The sequence below is a fragment of the Dipodomys ordii genome, unplaced genomic scaffold (assembly GCF_000151885.1).
Source record: "Dipodomys ordii isolate 6190 unplaced genomic scaffold, Dord_2.0 Scaffold66, whole genome shotgun sequence".
NCBI classification, from domain to species: Eukaryota; Metazoa; Chordata; class Mammalia; order Rodentia; family Heteromyidae; genus Dipodomys; species Dipodomys ordii.
The window spans coordinates 5,618,173-5,634,034 of record NW_012267282.1 but is presented as its reverse complement, the minus strand read 5'-3'; the positions used below and the strand labels follow the sequence as shown (position 1 = coordinate 5,634,034).

The window sequence follows — 15,862 nt, the reverse complement described above, 5'->3', positions numbered from 1 at the left end:
AAAACTATTCCTTTTAAGGGATAGATTCATCAATAAAATATTACATATCTTTTAATACTCTGGTACAATATTCCATACACTGCAGTGAAATTAAATGTAGGTCTAGTCATCAGCTTAATAGAGGATCCTTTCCCATTAGCTTTTATTAATAAAAGAATCACAATTAGGTCATAAATAAACAGGCAAATTATTAATTACATGATCTGAGGTTTAGGATGAAAACTTGTAAAAATTAGTTTGATATATAGCAAAGTTATAAGACACAGTGACACCAACTGCTTTATATTTTGGCCTTGTGTGAACTTGCCCATAGGGAAAAAGGAAAAAAAAAAAAACTTTAGTAGTGAAAGATACAATAAACTCTATTTTGGAACTTATTTTTCAAGAGGAAGAAGGAAAAATGTTTCAACAGAATTAAGGACTAACACAGATCCTAAGAAAGGCTTCTTGATATCAGGGAGGCTGTGTGCTTGTTGCGTGAAAAACTCACCCCGACCACGGACAGCACACAGACCTGCCCCAGGGCCAGCTTTCCATCCACACCCCCTCCCTAATTGATCCCTAATCTACAACAAACACCTAACAGCTGCATACTTTCCCATAATCCCTCGACCCAGAAATAACCCAAGAATTCATAACAGTTCTTTAAAATCCCCAGTAAAATAGCTTCTTAAAAAATCATATGGACCGTTTTTCTTGGCTGAGGAAGCAGAGATACAGCGCCCATGTGTCCAAGGGCGCTGGGTTTGATGGGTGGGTCACACCCTAGACATGAGGGGCTGGTGGTTTAGATTCACTTTATGGAGTTGATGATCTCACTTCGGGGCAGTGCTGGCATCTGACACGGTGTGTCACGCTTGCTAAGCAGGTGCTCTACTGCTGCCCAGGCTGGCCTGGGATCCTGCTTCTCCCGCTTCCGGCCATGTTGTGATGACAGACGTATATCACCATGCTCGGCTTTTCCAGGGCTTTTTCTTTTTGCCCAGGCTATGCTGGAACTTCAATCCTCCTGATCTCAGCCTCCCATGAAGCTGGGATGACTTCTCCATCAAAAAAGAAATTAAGTGTTTTAAATTTGATTTTCAAAAAGCTCAGTATCATGTGCCAGAAATTTTATTTCACCCCAATTTTACCCCTACGCTTCTCATTTTAAAACGCTCAGCCAGCTATGGCATATTGTGCATTTTTCATGACCACCAACAAGCCCCATGTAGGCTGGCTGTGTTTCTGTCACATCCGTGTTTCTGCTTCACCCAGTACTGACTGCTCTGGCCTTGAGCCTTCGCCTTCTCACAGACCCTCTCTCAGCAACTTGGAGGAACACCTGCACCCCAAGTGCCCTCATCTCCCCAGCCCTACCTGCTTTACCACATACAGAACCGCCTGACCCGAGACCCTGCAACGGCCTTCCACCCAACACCTGGCAGACTCAGCCACTGGCGATGTCACCAGCCTGGTCTGGGATCTGCTTTGTGGAGGGAACCTACGCGGAATCAGTGCACAACAGCAGTCAACACTGACCATCCCAAGACAAGTCAACAGCAGGTCAACATGCAGATGCGGCAGGCCTACTTGTACAATCCGTGCTTTGTGTGCTGGCGCGGAGTCAAAGCAGTCCCCCCAAACAGACGACTCACAATCCCGGGTGCACACACGGAGCTAGCATTTCCTTCTCTACAGGCTTGACAGGAAGAGAGCAGCCATTACACCCCAGTATGGTGACAAAAAGACAACAGTCATCACAATTCCAGGACAGTGGCAGACGCCTTGCTGTGAAGCAAGGGGCATGGAAGGGGTGGGGGGATGGACGGAGGCCACTGCACAGCCCGAAGTTCCTCAGGGTTCCAGAAAGGAACCTCTGCTGGGCTGGGGCGGGGGAGGAGGGGGGGACATCTAGTCCTTCCTTTCAAGAGCCAAAGCAAGAAGACTGAGCAAGGAAAGCTGGGCTCCGCAGGAGCCGCCGCGTCTGCGGAGTTGCTTCACTGGCCGCCGCCGCTGCCGCCACACGAGAGGCTGAGCGAGGTCTCTGGAGAAGGCACTTAGGGCAGAACATTCGCAAATCCCACTGCGGGCTGCATCTGACAAGAGCCCGCTCCGCTCCGCTCCTCGCTGCGGCCGGACCCGACAGCATCCCAGCCGCCAGGCCCTGTGGGCGTCGCCGGAGGGGGCTCTGCTGCCGCATGCTCTGTCCCCGCGCTCGGTTGGTTCAGCAGATGTGCAAGTCACTGGCAGGACTGCTCAGAGCTTATTGAAGGCTCTTGGTGACTTTCTCATCTGATTGCTGCCTCTGTCACTGACTGTTAAGGGGCCTCAGCCTCCCAAGGTCTCCCTTGGCCTCTCCTGGACTTGTGGCCTCTGGTGAAGCCCACTGCGCTGGGCCCTCTTCTTCGATTGGGTGGGCCTGACTTGTCTCAAAGGGCACAGAGGGGAGCCACAGAATTGTGAATTGAGCCTGAAGAAGGCCTGAGCTGCCATGTTGTGAGGGACACCAGAGATGACATAGAGACCCGAGGACTCTACCCAGAGACAGAAGCCAGCCACCCCAGCACCTCAGGCACCCTGCCGACCACCCCAGTGACCATCTGTAGGCCCTGTAGACCGACTCAATTGACCCAGCGAGGACCAAGGTGGGAGACATTATTGACATTTCATGATCGTGACGCTTCCCTGCTCTAAACACAAGATGAACATGCCAAATGCAAGGGCACAGCGACCGCTATCCCCTCATGCCTTTATCTGACAGGTCATGGCACCTGGCTGTCTGCTAAGAGGAAAATACATCTCACCCTAATTCGTAAGTCTGTTTCTCATGACTTCATGACGTTTTAATTCATTCTTTTTTGGGGGGAAGGGGGCAGGTACAGCAGTTTGAGCTTGTGTGACCTCTTGCTTACTAGGCTGGTGAATTCTTGCCTGAGCCATGCCCCCCTTCCCCCCCCATTCCTGTGACTATTAGCAATGCAAAGATAAACAACTGGAGGGGAAGAAAGAAGCCACCAAAGTGAATATCCACTGCTGGCTGGATAAATGCTTTGGCTGACTGTGTCCCCAACCGCACTTCTTAGAAACTTGCTCCCCAAGTTTCTTGCAGAGATGGGGAACCATAGGGGTGATGGGGGTTCATCCACAGGTGGCTTTCCGCCCCTCCGCGGTGACCCCGAGGCGCCCTCTGCTCTGCTACACACAGCAGGATGTGGCTTCGTGTTCTGCAACTATGTTATAATTGATACAGGCTGTGTCTGGAGTGTTCTGTACAACATAGACCAGGGTAAGATGGCAGCCAAGGTGAATGGAATTGTTCTCACTTCCCAGGGAACCTGCTACTTCCCCAAGACATTTCTTCTTACATGTGTCACATGATCCTTACAGAAAAAGTGGGGGGGAGGGGGAGGAGTCAAATCACTTAAAGTTATAAAAAGGAGAAAAAAAAAACTGCCCACAGCTAGACTCTGAATCCCATAATCTGTAAAATAGGAGCACAATTTAACTGCTTCCTCAACTCAAAGCAGAATCCTATAAAATAGAACACTGTCTACATTGTAGAGATGATTTCTTCGTATCTGAGGACAGGAACTTCTGAGTTAGAATACAATGGCCTTTAAATGGTTTCCAATTTTCTGAAAAGTAGACCACCGTGCAAGCCTTCCAGTTCATTCTTCTGTAAACTTCCCTGCATCTGTTCTTGACCTTGGTGGGGGAGGGGTCAAAGTCCGCATCTGAGGAAGAAAGGTATTTGAATTTTCGAAAGCATGGCAAAACATTGGACTCATTTTCCGTGTGGTGTGGGGGATGGAGCTCAGGGCTTTACGCACCATGAGGCAAGCACTCTACCACCACGCAATACCCGTGCCCAAAACAAGGACAATACACTCTGTGCTGAGATGGGAATTCGGGAGTCGATGGCCCGCAGTCCAGCGGCAAAGGTGGAGCTGACCCAGGCAGGACTCAGGAGCCTCTGCTTCCGGGGCAGCCACCGAGTGCCGTGTCCAGCCCCTGACAGATGCTGACAGATGGGGCTGGCACAGTGTGGTCACCCAACTCTAATAAAAAAAAAAATGCCCGGAAGTGGAGGTGTGAGTTGAGTGGTAGAACGTCCATCTTGAACTAAAAAACCAAGTAGCAAGAGCAAGAGACCCTGGGTTCCAGCTCCAGTACCAGCTCAGACCCACACAAAGAACGTCTGCTCGTCCCACTGCCCTGGGCTAGACCCCTGGAGCAGCTGCACACTGACATCTGCATCTAGTTTCATGGCTAATGAATTGTCAACTAAACCTTGCTTGTGAAAGAAATACAGGGTGAGAAAGGGGAGGCTGGTGTGCAACCCTCCATGATGGCACACTTTGCTAAAATATTCACAAATCGCCTGCCTGCTCCCACACTGCTGTGATTACATAAGCAGTCCCCGGCGGGCGGGCGGGCGGGCGCTGGCTTTCATTTAAATACCTATTTCTGTGCTGGAGTGCCGCAGCGCCCTCACCGGAAGCTCTTCTGCTGCTGCATTAGGCCCACGTTCTCATAGACTCGAGCACTGTCCTCCCTCAGGCTGCAGGGAAAGAGAAGGCACGCATGGACCACGGCACGGGCCTCCCAGGGGCTGGCCCAGGATGCGGAATTTGCAAGGCACGCACGCCATTCTTTGGGACCCGGCTATGTGCAAACCCTTCCTCACTCCAAAGGACATACAGCATTAGGAAGTTACTAGGACAGTCAGAGCTGAGAGTCTCTGTGCTCACTGGGGGGTGCGCTCCAGGCAGGCAGGCAGGCAGGGAGGTCTGTGAAGCAAGGCACTGAGTTAGACGTGAAGAGGCATCCGTGTTTGCAGGAGGGAGCAGAGCAGGTTTGCCACTGTAAGAGGAAGGGTGGAGCCAGGTGACCCCAGGAACACCCCGCCTTCTAGCTCTACTGCAGACTGCTTTAGATTTGCCATGGAAGCCCACAGGCGGTGATGGGGGAGGGAGAAGGAGGAAGAGGAGGAGAAGGTGGAGGAGGAGAAGGTGGAGGAGGAGAAGGTGGAGGAGGAGAAGGTGGAGGAGGAGAAGGTGGAGGAGGAAGGGCTTCTATTGTGGAATTTCATTTCAATGTTCAACAGAAAGTGAACATAAACATAAGCATGTATCTGTTCTCCAAAACACTTACATACAACACCCAAGTCAGTAAGAGCTTTAAACATCCAAATCAGAAGTAAATAGAGGTCAGATTCTTAGGGGGAATAAAAGGTAAATGTTATACTAGTGGGTGACTTCAGAATATAGAAGAAAAACAAGCACTATTCACATGATCGCTTCCACAAATGTTTTCCCTGCTGTGTTTCAGTTGTGGGGAGCTGGGGAGAAGCAGGGGGTGGATGTCTCACACTATGTGGGCCACACAGTCTCTGTCACACGTTTTTATTCTTTAGAGGTGGAAGAGGGAGCGTGGTGGTGTTTTTAAACAAGTTGCTGGTGGGCTGTTTTCTGACCACTGGCTGAAAGGTGGGTTTCCAGCAGGTCGTGAGCTGGCTGACACCTTAGTAACCCATGTGTTTACTCCCATTTGGCAAAGCCTCAGCACATCCTAAGGACTGTTACTTGCCTGGCTCTGCAGTAATCCCTACCCCCCATGGGCCCCCCCCCTCCTTGGGTGCAAACACCTTCCTCTCAGAGAACCCACCTGAACGCAATCAGCCTGCAGTACGGGAAGAGGAAGACAAGCCCTAGAAGAGGCAGGCCGCTGGCTCTCAGGGCGCCCAGGTGCACACGTGGGCGGGGTGGCGGAACACGCCTGCCCACACAACTGCGTTCCATTAGAAAGCCCTCCAACCACTACTTACTCGGCAGCACTGGGTGGCGTCGGGGTGCAGGGCGGGAGGGGACTCTGCTCCCCACCCGTCTGGTCCGACAGGGAATACTTAATATTGGTGTACTCGTGCCCTTTCCGCTTGCTTTTCTGAAAGATGGAAAAGCACAGAGATGAGGGGCTGTGGTTTTAAAAAACTAAAAAGAAACATAAAGATACTTCATCAAAGGTGGGGGAGGAGAAAGAAAAAGAGACAAAAATAGGCTAGACTTTGAAAATACTGATATGTTGACCAAATTATGAGGGAACTTATATAAATGTACCATACAGTGAAAAATACATTGACTAAGCTGGGCACTGGTGGCTCACACCTTTAAATCCTAGCGGTAATATTCAAGAGTCTGAGATCTGAAGATTGTAGTTCAAAGCCAGCCTGTGCAGGAAAGTCCATGAAACTCCCACCTCCAATTAATCACCAAAAAGTCAGAAGTGGAGCTGTGGTTCAAGTGGTAGAGTGCCAACCTTGAGCCCAAGAGTTCAGGGACAGTGCCCAGGAAGAGTTCAACTGGCACGCACACCCCAGCAGGGCTGTGGACAGGGAGATCACGCAGCTCCCCAAAAGAGCAGCTGTCTTCATCCACCTTGGTAGGGCATCCCCTAAGTGACTAAGCTTTCTGTCTGTGAACTGCTTCAAAGGGAAAGGCTCCGACTCTAGTTCTCCGTCATCATGCACAGTGTGTGAAAAAGCGAAATTTCACAGTCGCCAACTCGGCCAGATTAGTGGTTCAAACCCCAGTGCTGCCAACAGAGATATTCATTTTAAAAGATGGAACTGGGATGAACGTGGGCCAGACCAAAGCTGGAACAGGCTGGAAGTGTGAAGGCTCCGAGTTCCAAGCTTGCCAGGTAAGCTTCCGCCTGGGCAGCCGGGACAACGGTGCAGTGCCACAGGATGTCGCTCTGGGCTGAACCCCAAGCTGTAAGTGGGGACAATTCTAGTCTCTAAGGGGTCCTGTGAGGTAGGTGTCTGTTTCTCATTCCCAAATGAAGATGGTGCCTGAGGGCCAGGTGTGGTAGCCATGACTATAATCCCAGCAGCTACTTAAGAGATGGAGGGAGACAATCTGAGGCTGGCCAAGCAAAGGTGGAAGGCTCTTTCTGAAAAAACTAAAAAGTAAATGGACTGGACAGGGGCGGGGTGTGGGAAGGGAGCACGTGATATAGCACCTGCCTAACAAGTAGGGCTCAATCCTTACTACTATTTTTTTTTGGGGGGGTGTCTGATTGTGGGGCCTGAACTCTGGGCCTGGGCACTGTCCCTCAGCTCTTCAGCTCAAGGCTAGCGCTCTACGACTTGAGCCACAGCGCCACTTCCGGCTTTTTTCTTTTTGCTTATGTGGTGCTAAGGAATCGAACCCAGAGCTTCTTGCATGCAAGGCAAGCGCTCTACCATTGAGCCACCTTCCCAGCCCCTCCTTACTACTTCTGAGGGGAGAGGGAGAGACAAAGAGAGGGAGAGAGGGAGAGAAGGAGAAAAAGAGAACTATTGATCTGAGCCTGTGTTCTGTGCAAAGCAAAGGGAAGTAGAGGCCAGGAAGGAAAGGAAGCCCACGCTGGGCCTCCAGTAGTACCTGCTCTTCTTCAATCCTGCGCTGTAGTGTTTCAATATAATGCTGGACGGCCATGTAGATGAACCGGTATTGTGCTTCTGTCTGGACCATCCCTGACCTCTGGGACCGGACCATCTGAATGGTTTTGGGAACGTCGATGTCACAGTCAACACCTACAAAGCAAAAAAGCAAAGACTATGAAGCTGCAGGAGGGGCTGCTGGGCTGGGGGGAAGCAGCTCAGGAGCTGCGGGGCTGGGAGGTGGTCAGGAGGAGCTGCAGGCCCAGCTCCAGCTGGCTGCAGTCAGTGTCTCTGCTCTCCCCAACTGTGTGCCGAGGGCCACAGCCCGGGGCTCCTTGGCAGTGTCTCTAGGGCTCAGGACGGCACCAGGATGACATGACCAGGGCAGGAGGTCAGGTGCTCTCACTGCCCAGTGACCCTACTCCATTTCAGAGGCAGGGACAGAGCAGCAAAGCCACAGCACAGGGCTTAGCCCCTGGGCTTCATCTCAAATAAGACTCTCTCTTCTCAGGTGAATAGTGATGGTGGAGTGCTGGGAGGTTTCTGGACTTCCGATTCCCCTCCCCCGCACCCACCTTCCTCAGAGGACAGCCAGCGCTGTGTCGCCTCACCCTCCACACGACCTACCTTTCTCTCTGATGATGTCGATAAGGATGTCAATCACAATGAATGTTCCCGTCCGGCCAATGCCAGCACTGAAGGCAAGAGGAGAAGCAGGGACAGCAGGGTCGGTCACGGTGGTTTACACTCAAAACCAAGCTGCTAAGCTGGATGCTGGTGTCTCACACTTGTAAATCCTAGCTACTCAGGAGGCTGAGATTTGAGGATTCAAAGCCAGCCAGGGCAGGAAAGTCTACTAAGACTCTTATCTCCGACTAATCACCAAAAAGGTAGAAGTGGAACTGTGGCTCAAGTGGTAGAGTGTAAGCCTTGAGCAAAAAAGCACAGGGACAGTGCCTAGGCCCTGAGTTCAAACCTAAGGACCAGCACACAAGTGTACACGCACACACACATACACACACAAGCTGCTAATATTAAGAGGAGCATCTGCTCTGCCAGGGTTTACAGACAGCCTCTTCCTACCTACAAATACACTGGCAACAAGCACAAGGCTCTGCACTTGAAGCCTGGCCTCCTAGAATAGTGTGCTTAAGACAAGTCCCTGCACTCCTCTGACCCTCTGCTTCCATGTCTGTGAAATGGGGGCAACAGCACAGCTAGGGGCTGACACGAAACAAGGGCTTGCTATATGCAGCTTTTGAAAACTAGGAACAAAGCCAGTTTCACACATCTACCTGCCCAGCACAGGAAGGAGATACGGAGAGCCAGACTGTCCCCCATGCAGGCACAAAGCCCAAGTGAGGCACTGGCAACCCCACTTTCCTCTGGAGGTCCAGAGAGACAGCCACCATCAAGGAGGGAAGTGACTGACACCTCAAGAAGCAAACAGTGTAGTGCCGAGGAAAATACATATTCCTAAGACGTGAGCCCTGCATTATTACCATACGAGCATATCACTCAGACATGAACTCTACATTACGACTATATTTAAAAAGAAGACTCAGCAAAACTAACTCAATGAGGGATCCTTGAGAGTAAGGCCTGGGCCCAGCTCACCCACTCTGTCCCCTCTGCCTGGAGGTCAGGCCAGGTCTATGAGAAATACACTCGGGGGTCACAGTGTCCCCTAGAGAGCCAGGGGTGGGCAGGCAAAGCAAGCCCCAGCTGTCACCTGCAGTGAACCACGACAGGGCCTGCATCCATGATGCTCTCTTGCTTGTGGTGGACCTCCTCCAGGAAGTCCAGCACGCCCCCGGGGTCACTGGGCACGCCGTGGTCCGGCCAGGTCCGAAAGTGGTATTGCCAGACCGTTCTCTCCGTATTCCCCTGGAGTAGAGCCAAGAAAAACCAGGAAAGAATTAAATAAATCAGGGAGTTGAGGAATCGCTGGCCTTCAAGTTGTCCCAGACCCTAGGCCAGCCAGCGGCCCAGAGGCTCCTCCCGCACTGGAACGGCCAAGTAAGTGAACAGATGCACGAACGCAAGCAAACACAGGTAACCAGAGACGCTGGATCCTACGTGCCCAGCGCCGTTACCGAAGTCTTCAAATACAATATACTTACTTGTCCGACCTTCGAGAGCTTGAGTTCTCTTAGCGTGTAGTCGTGAGCCGCGCTTTCTTTGACGTTCCGGACGCGCATGACCCCGTACTCTTTGAGCGCATACTCGTCTGGCCAGTACTTGACACATTTGCTCTGGAAGGGATCCGAGGACAGACAGTTAATCTCCGTGAGCCGGAGCCAGCAGCAAACAAAGGTCCAGGTCTTGCAAAATGACCATCTCATGGAAAGTGGCCAATGGCACAAAAGACATAGAGCAAGCAGAGATGGAGGCAAGGGAGTTAGCACCGGGAGCAAGCCAGCTGGTCAGGCCTGTTGTTCTGAGAGCTTCCATAGCTCTTCGGATGGGGTCTGGCACTGAGCCTCTGAAAGCCCCTGGATGCCTATCACAGCCCAAGTGCTGTGAGTGAGCCGCCTCCTGAACACCCAAGCCAGCGGGAAGGAAGGTAGGGGGCTTCAGCCCTTCCTGCCACATCAGGCCAGGCAGAAATTAGGAAGATGCTGTCATTGGTCCATGAGTTTGAGAACATCTAATGTCACTGCTCAAGGAAGTCTGCGTCTCACTGAGCGTGCCCAGATTTAACCTCAGGAACGTGCAGAAGTGCACCAGCCAGGAATCCAAACACGAATCTTATGCAACTGCCCCACCCTCACAGCGCAGAGAAGCTGCCCCGGAGGACCTCAGTCCCAAATCCTCATCTGCCCCTGGTTCACTGCTAGATGTGGCTGTCATGTTCCACTCAATTCTTACATAAACCAGTTACAGACAGAACAGAAAGAACTTTGACAAAAACACCCAAAAAAACTCATGATATTTCCACATTAAAAACCCACAAGGAGGGCCAGATATGGCAGCACACTTACTCCAGACACGTGGGAGGCATGGGTAGGAGGACTGTTGTTGAAGGCCAGACCACGCAAAAGCCCAAGATCTATGTGAAAACTAAAGCCAAAAAGGGCTAGGCTTGTGGCCCAAGTTGTTGTGGCCTAGCATGCATAAAGTCCATGCCTCCACTGTGTTAAAAAAGAAAAGGAAGCTGGGTGCTGGTGGCTCTTGCCTGTAACCCTAGCTACTCAGGAGGCTGAGATCTGATGACCATGGTTTGAAATCAGCCTGGGCAGAAAAGTTCGTATGACTCTTATCTCCAATAAAGCACTCAGAAAAAGCTGGGAGTGGTGCTGTGGCCCAAGTGGTGGAGTGCTAGTGTTGAATTCAAAGAGGCTCAGGGACAATGCCCAGGCCCTTAGTTCAAGCTCAAGGAAGGGAAGAAGGGAGGGAGGGAGGGAGGGAGGGAGGAAGGGTGTGTGGCATACCTTCCCCCTCTCCACCTCCTTGGTCGTCATGACGATCACCCGGGAGTTCTCCTGGAACACCATCCGCCAGAAGTCGTTCACCGTGTTCTGTAGGCAGCCTTGCGTGGCGATGTAACTCTTCTTGGGCTTTGAATTGTTGCACTTGGTTTCAAATTCAGGCTACAAATTTAGGAAGAAAGTCCTTCAAACATGTGGAAGTTGCTTTCAGGACACAAGGTTAAAACTTCCCTCCACAGGCAAGCAGAAAACAGTGAGAAAGGCAGGTTTACCATGATGATGTTTGCGTTGATGTAATCAGAAACGGGCTCGTTAGGGTCCCCATCATGCAGGACCACCCTGGTGTGATCGACTGGAAGGAAGGGAGAGCACAGCCCCATGAGAACTCTGCGTCAGCACCCGTCAGTTCACCTTCAACCCTCCTCAACGAGAAGATGGCACGAAAAATAAACTACAAACAGACATTCCCTGAATGCCACAGGGTGCCCCCACGGCTGCCTTCTCCTCCTCTTTTTTTTTTTTTCTATTTTTTGGGGGGTAGGTTCTAGGGTTTAAACTCAGGGCCTCTTTGAGACCTTCTGGCTTTGTTTACTTATCAGGTGGGGGGGCTAATGATCTCAAGAGACCTCGTTCTTTTTTTGGGGGGGGGGGTCTGGTCGTGGGGCCTGAACTCTGGGCCTGGGCGCTGTCCCTCAGCTCTTCAGCTCAAGGCTAGCGCTCTACCACTTGAGCCACAGCGCCACTTCCGGCTTTTTTCTTTTTTGCTTATGTGGTGCTGAGGAATCGAACCCAGGGCCTCGGGCATGCAAGGCAAGCGCTCTACCACTGAGCCACCTTCCCAGCCCAAGAGACCTCGTTCTTTTATATCTATGTTTTCCCTCTGCTCAGGGGGTCACAGGAGGTAGGAAAGATCGAGGAGGAATCACTGCTGTTTCTAAACACAATGCTGTCCGTACGTATTTGCCAGGGCTGGACTGCCATCCTCCTGCTTCTTATACTTCCATGTAGCTAGCATGACTGTTGTGTGCTACTACACCAGCTTGTGCTGAGATGGGGGGTCGCACTTTTTGCCTGGACTGGCCTTGAATAGTAATCCCGCCAGTCTCTAAGTCCTGAGTAGCTGGGACCACAGGCGTGAATCTGGGGCCCCTGTATGGCTCGAGGACAGCGCCTCTGGAATGCCACCTGTAGCCTTGCTAAACAGTCTCTGGCATGTGGGTAAGAACACTTGCTCTGTGCCCATGAGGTCCAGATTAGGAAACATCAGGCTGCAAAGACTGGCAGCGTCTGCCCTCTAGAGAGGTGAACTGCCCATGTGTGGGGGACCATTCGTGGGGTCCCTGCTCTAGGTCCCCTTCCTTCCAGGCCTTGGATCCTTCCAGGTTCAACCTGGACTCTTCCTGGCAGCATCTGCATGTGAAAGGAAGTACAGCTTCCAAAATATTCCCACGGTCCTCTTTTGAGCAACTGCAGGTGTGTCACTGCAAGTCAGGGGACTAGCAAGAGGAATAGTTGGATGGCAGACTCCGGAGTGTTTTCTGATTTTTCCCACATGAGTGAACTGAGGTGAGCCTGCCCCATGACTTGGGGTGCATGCTGGAGAGCCAGGGCACTGATCTCAGACCCTGTGACGCATGGCCCGGCCTGACTCTGTATGGTCACAACCTTGAGATGATTACACTTGGGCAGACAGAAAACTAATGAACAGAAGGACAGGACCCCAGACAAAACCTCCACGTGGCTGGGTTATGACAACCGGTATCCTAGAAACCCACAAAGAAGACCATCCATCCCCTCTGCTGTTGATTATTTTAGAAACTACTGCTCTTCCTTTAAGATACTAAGGCCTGGGGTCTGTTAACAAGAGCAAAACATCTGCCGACCCCCACCCCCACCCTGCCCTGGGCACAGTGACTATTCATTATCAAGGAGGATATATCGAGACTTACAGGGCAGGATGTTTTTATATCTGTTCTTGTTCTTATTTTCTTGCCTCTGACCCTCTTTTCGGCTGTAGAGAAGTTTGCATTCCTGCTGTTGTAGTGTCTAGAAAGAAAAGTAATTGTTATGATGCGTCAAAAGCAGAGAAAGGAAGCAGAAGGGGAGAGAAGGGAGGAGGGAGGAGGGGAGGGGCCCGTGCTTGATCTGGTACGGGATGGCGGGGCGGTCTGCCATCACTGGATGATGGGAATGTGACTCTCCCAGTGAAGCTTTGGGGTTTCCGATGGCAAGCCTGTGTGGCCAGGCCATGACATGGTGGAAGGAGGCTTGGGAAGTGACAGGGATGGGTATGAGGCGTTCACTGAGCCCTCTCTGGGACCAGGAGGTGGGGAACACCATCAGGCAGAGAGAGACACTGAACCAGCCAGCCACTGTGGGGCTGGCCCACATCAATAGGGAACGGGGGAAGAAAGAAGACAACTGTGCGGGCAGGCCCGAGGCGGGCAACGGCCAGGCAGCAGAGCACTCAAGGAGTACGTTCCCTTTCCAAAATCACAGAATGTGCCTCTGCGAGGGGTCATTAGTCTCCAACATGCTAGTTTGGGTTTTGCAATCCCAGAGATCGAACCCAGGGCCTCTGGCACTTGCTAGGCAAGTGCGGTCCTACTAAGCTGCACCCTCTACTTCTCCCCCGCCAGCCAACTCCCTGCAGGGTAGTTTTTAATGGGAAATCACAAATGGGCAAAACAGGAAAGTGAAAAGTAGGCTAAAAAGAAAAGCAATTTTTCTATATAAAAATGCCACAATGACTACCCCTTAAAGATTTCTGCCAGAAGAGACAGAATCGATATTTTGCAGTGCTGCAGCCCTGTGATAGTTCCATTTCATTTATCTGAATTTCAAAGGCAGGTATAAAAGTCAGGGTTTTAAATTAGTATTTGACTCTCAGTTTCAAAATGCAATATTCAGCCTCAACACACAGCTCATAACAGAAAGTGTTCCGCTGGCGGAAACCTTAACAGAAACAAGCCCCAAGCATGCAGGACTCAGGGAGAGACATACTCATCTAGATTAATTAAAGCTGTGTGCCTTCTGCAAGCTGGCATTTTCTTGAACTGTGAGCCGGCCCTGCCACGCAACAGTGCTGGATGCTTAGGGTAGCGAGGTGAGGTTCAAAGAGAAGTTCAAACACTGAACCAAATCTGTCACTTAAAAGTCAACCAGTGTGATAAAGTGAAACAAAACTTCAGCAAAAAACGGTAAAGGGAGAGAGAAGTAGCAGCCTCATTTAAAACAAACCTGGCTCCCCGGTGCGGGAGCCCTCGCTTAGGAGCCATTTCACTCCTGGAGGGCGCTCGGCCGCCATCACTGTGGAGGGTGGATCCCTCCAGCCCCGCCCGATTCCCCTCAGCAGACTCTAGAGGCCAGAGCCCACACAAAACCTGCAAAGGCGTCAAGAAAGCCAACGCCCTGTCCCGTCCCATGGGGAACATGTACAAGTGCCCAGCGGGAGTACCAAGGCAGAGGACAAGTTTCGCTACACAGGATGGATCCTTGTGTTTACTGCCATCACGCACATCAAGCATCTCTTCTCTGAACTCCTGCCAACCTGGTACCCAGCGCAGCAGCCCCATCACTGAGGACTGAGATTTTCCCACAGGCTCTGGGCCTGGCTCTGGACTGGAGTTTCAAGAATGGAAACCCAAGAGGAAGAGAGGCACACAGGCGCCTGCAGAGACAGTGCCCCTGTGCTCCGCCGGCTTCAAAGACTGTTTGGAGCAGCAGAGCCCAACTACTCAGGGATAAAAATAACGATGCTGGTGGGCTGAGCATGGGTCTTCTGGGTAAAAGGCACTGGGTTCCGCCGCCAGCTCCGAAAAACAAATGAACAAACAAAATTAAGCAAATAATGCCAAAGAACTTTAAGGCAAGTACAAGCCATGGGATTTACTTGGAAAACAAAGCTACTAAGGGATACATATTTGTGGAAGGAGGGGAAGGGATCTAGAGGAGAGAAGAGAAGACTGGCGGGGGGCAGGTAAGGCTAGAGGGGTGGGATCCCAGCAAAGAGAGCCAAAGATAAACAAACCCTGGCATCAGGCTACAAGGGTACCCTCAGCTGGGCCACCCTGGACAGGTACCTCGGTCCAGCAGAGCATCTGGAGAATGCCTAATCTACCTCAGAAGACCTGGCGGTGCACCAGATGTCTTCCAGAGCCCCAGATAGCATGCAATGCAGATAACACAAATGCGATTCCTTCCTTCAAAACTAGAAAGATGGGGGGCTGGGAAGGTGGCTCAGTGGTAGAGCGCTTGCCTTGCATGCATGAGGCCCTCAGTTCGATTCCTCAGCACCACATAAGCAGAAAAAGCTGGAAGTGGCGCTGTGGCTCAAGTGGTAGAGCGCTAGCCTTGAGCTGAAGAGCTGAGGGACAGCGCCCAGGCCCAGAGTTCAGGGGCCCCATGACCAGAAAAAACAAAAAACTAGAAAGATGTTAGAAAAGGAAAATCAACAGGACTTGGCACACAATAAACTATGGGAGGAAGAGGAGAAAAGTGAATCCAGGCACTATAGGGATGGGATTATTTAAAAAGACATGACTAGCAGGGACAGGAAGCTAAGATTTGCTCTGAGGGAGAAAAATCACAAGCCCTGTCTGGAACGCCTGAGTCTGAAGAGAGATGACAGCCGAGAAGCAATGTGGAATGCACAAGCCGAACGGTATCCCCAGAGCCCAAAAGCAGCATAAACCCCAGGGAAGGAGAACACGCTGAGTGTGAAGCAAGAAGCGTGGCGTGTCCTCCAGAGCCACCAGGCTCGGCGAGGCGTGTGGGAGAACTGCAGGGAATAGCAAGACACAAGGGAGGGAAAAGGAACAAACTAGTAATGGTGTGCTGCAGGGTGGAGATGCCAAGAAAACTGGGGGATTGAGGAGCTAAAGCAGCACAGGGAGGAGGGACTGGAGAAAGGACGGCTGGAATTGCTGGAAAAAAAGGCACGAAGTGTCTTTCCCAAAAGTGACTGCAGGGCTGGGAAGGCGGCTCAGTGGTAGAGTGCTTGCCTTGCATGCCTGAGGCCCTGGGT

The 15,862-nt window shown here is 51.5% G+C and overlaps 1 protein-coding gene across 3 annotated transcripts in view; it reads right to left on the bottom strand.

The window, feature by feature from the left end:
• Positions 1 to 720: 720 nt before the first annotated feature.
• Ptpn11 (protein tyrosine phosphatase, non-receptor type 11) overlaps positions 721 to 15,862 on the bottom strand; it is a 40,909-nt gene continuing 25,767 nt past the window's right edge. For 2 of the 3 annotated variants that reach the window (XM_013023138.1, XM_013023140.1), the window contains exons 7-16: positions 12,786 to 12,882; positions 11,109 to 11,188; positions 10,840 to 10,998; positions 9,529 to 9,660; positions 9,138 to 9,304; positions 8,033 to 8,100; positions 7,407 to 7,558; positions 5,810 to 5,925; positions 4,444 to 4,543; positions 721 to 3,716 (exon numbers count right to left, since the gene is read on the bottom strand). In XM_013023138.1, the coding sequence (XP_012878592.1) occupies positions 4,474 to 4,543; positions 5,810 to 5,925; positions 7,407 to 7,558; positions 8,033 to 8,100; positions 9,138 to 9,304; positions 9,529 to 9,660; positions 10,840 to 10,998; positions 11,109 to 11,188; positions 12,786 to 12,882 (1,041 nt within the window). In that variant the 3' untranslated portion in view covers positions 721 to 3,716; positions 4,444 to 4,473. The remainder of the gene's footprint in view (positions 3,717 to 4,443; positions 4,544 to 5,809; positions 5,926 to 7,406; positions 7,559 to 8,032; positions 8,101 to 9,137; positions 9,305 to 9,528; positions 9,661 to 10,839; positions 10,999 to 11,108; positions 11,189 to 12,785; positions 12,883 to 15,862) is intronic. The other variant, XM_013023139.1, reaches the window with a different exon arrangement.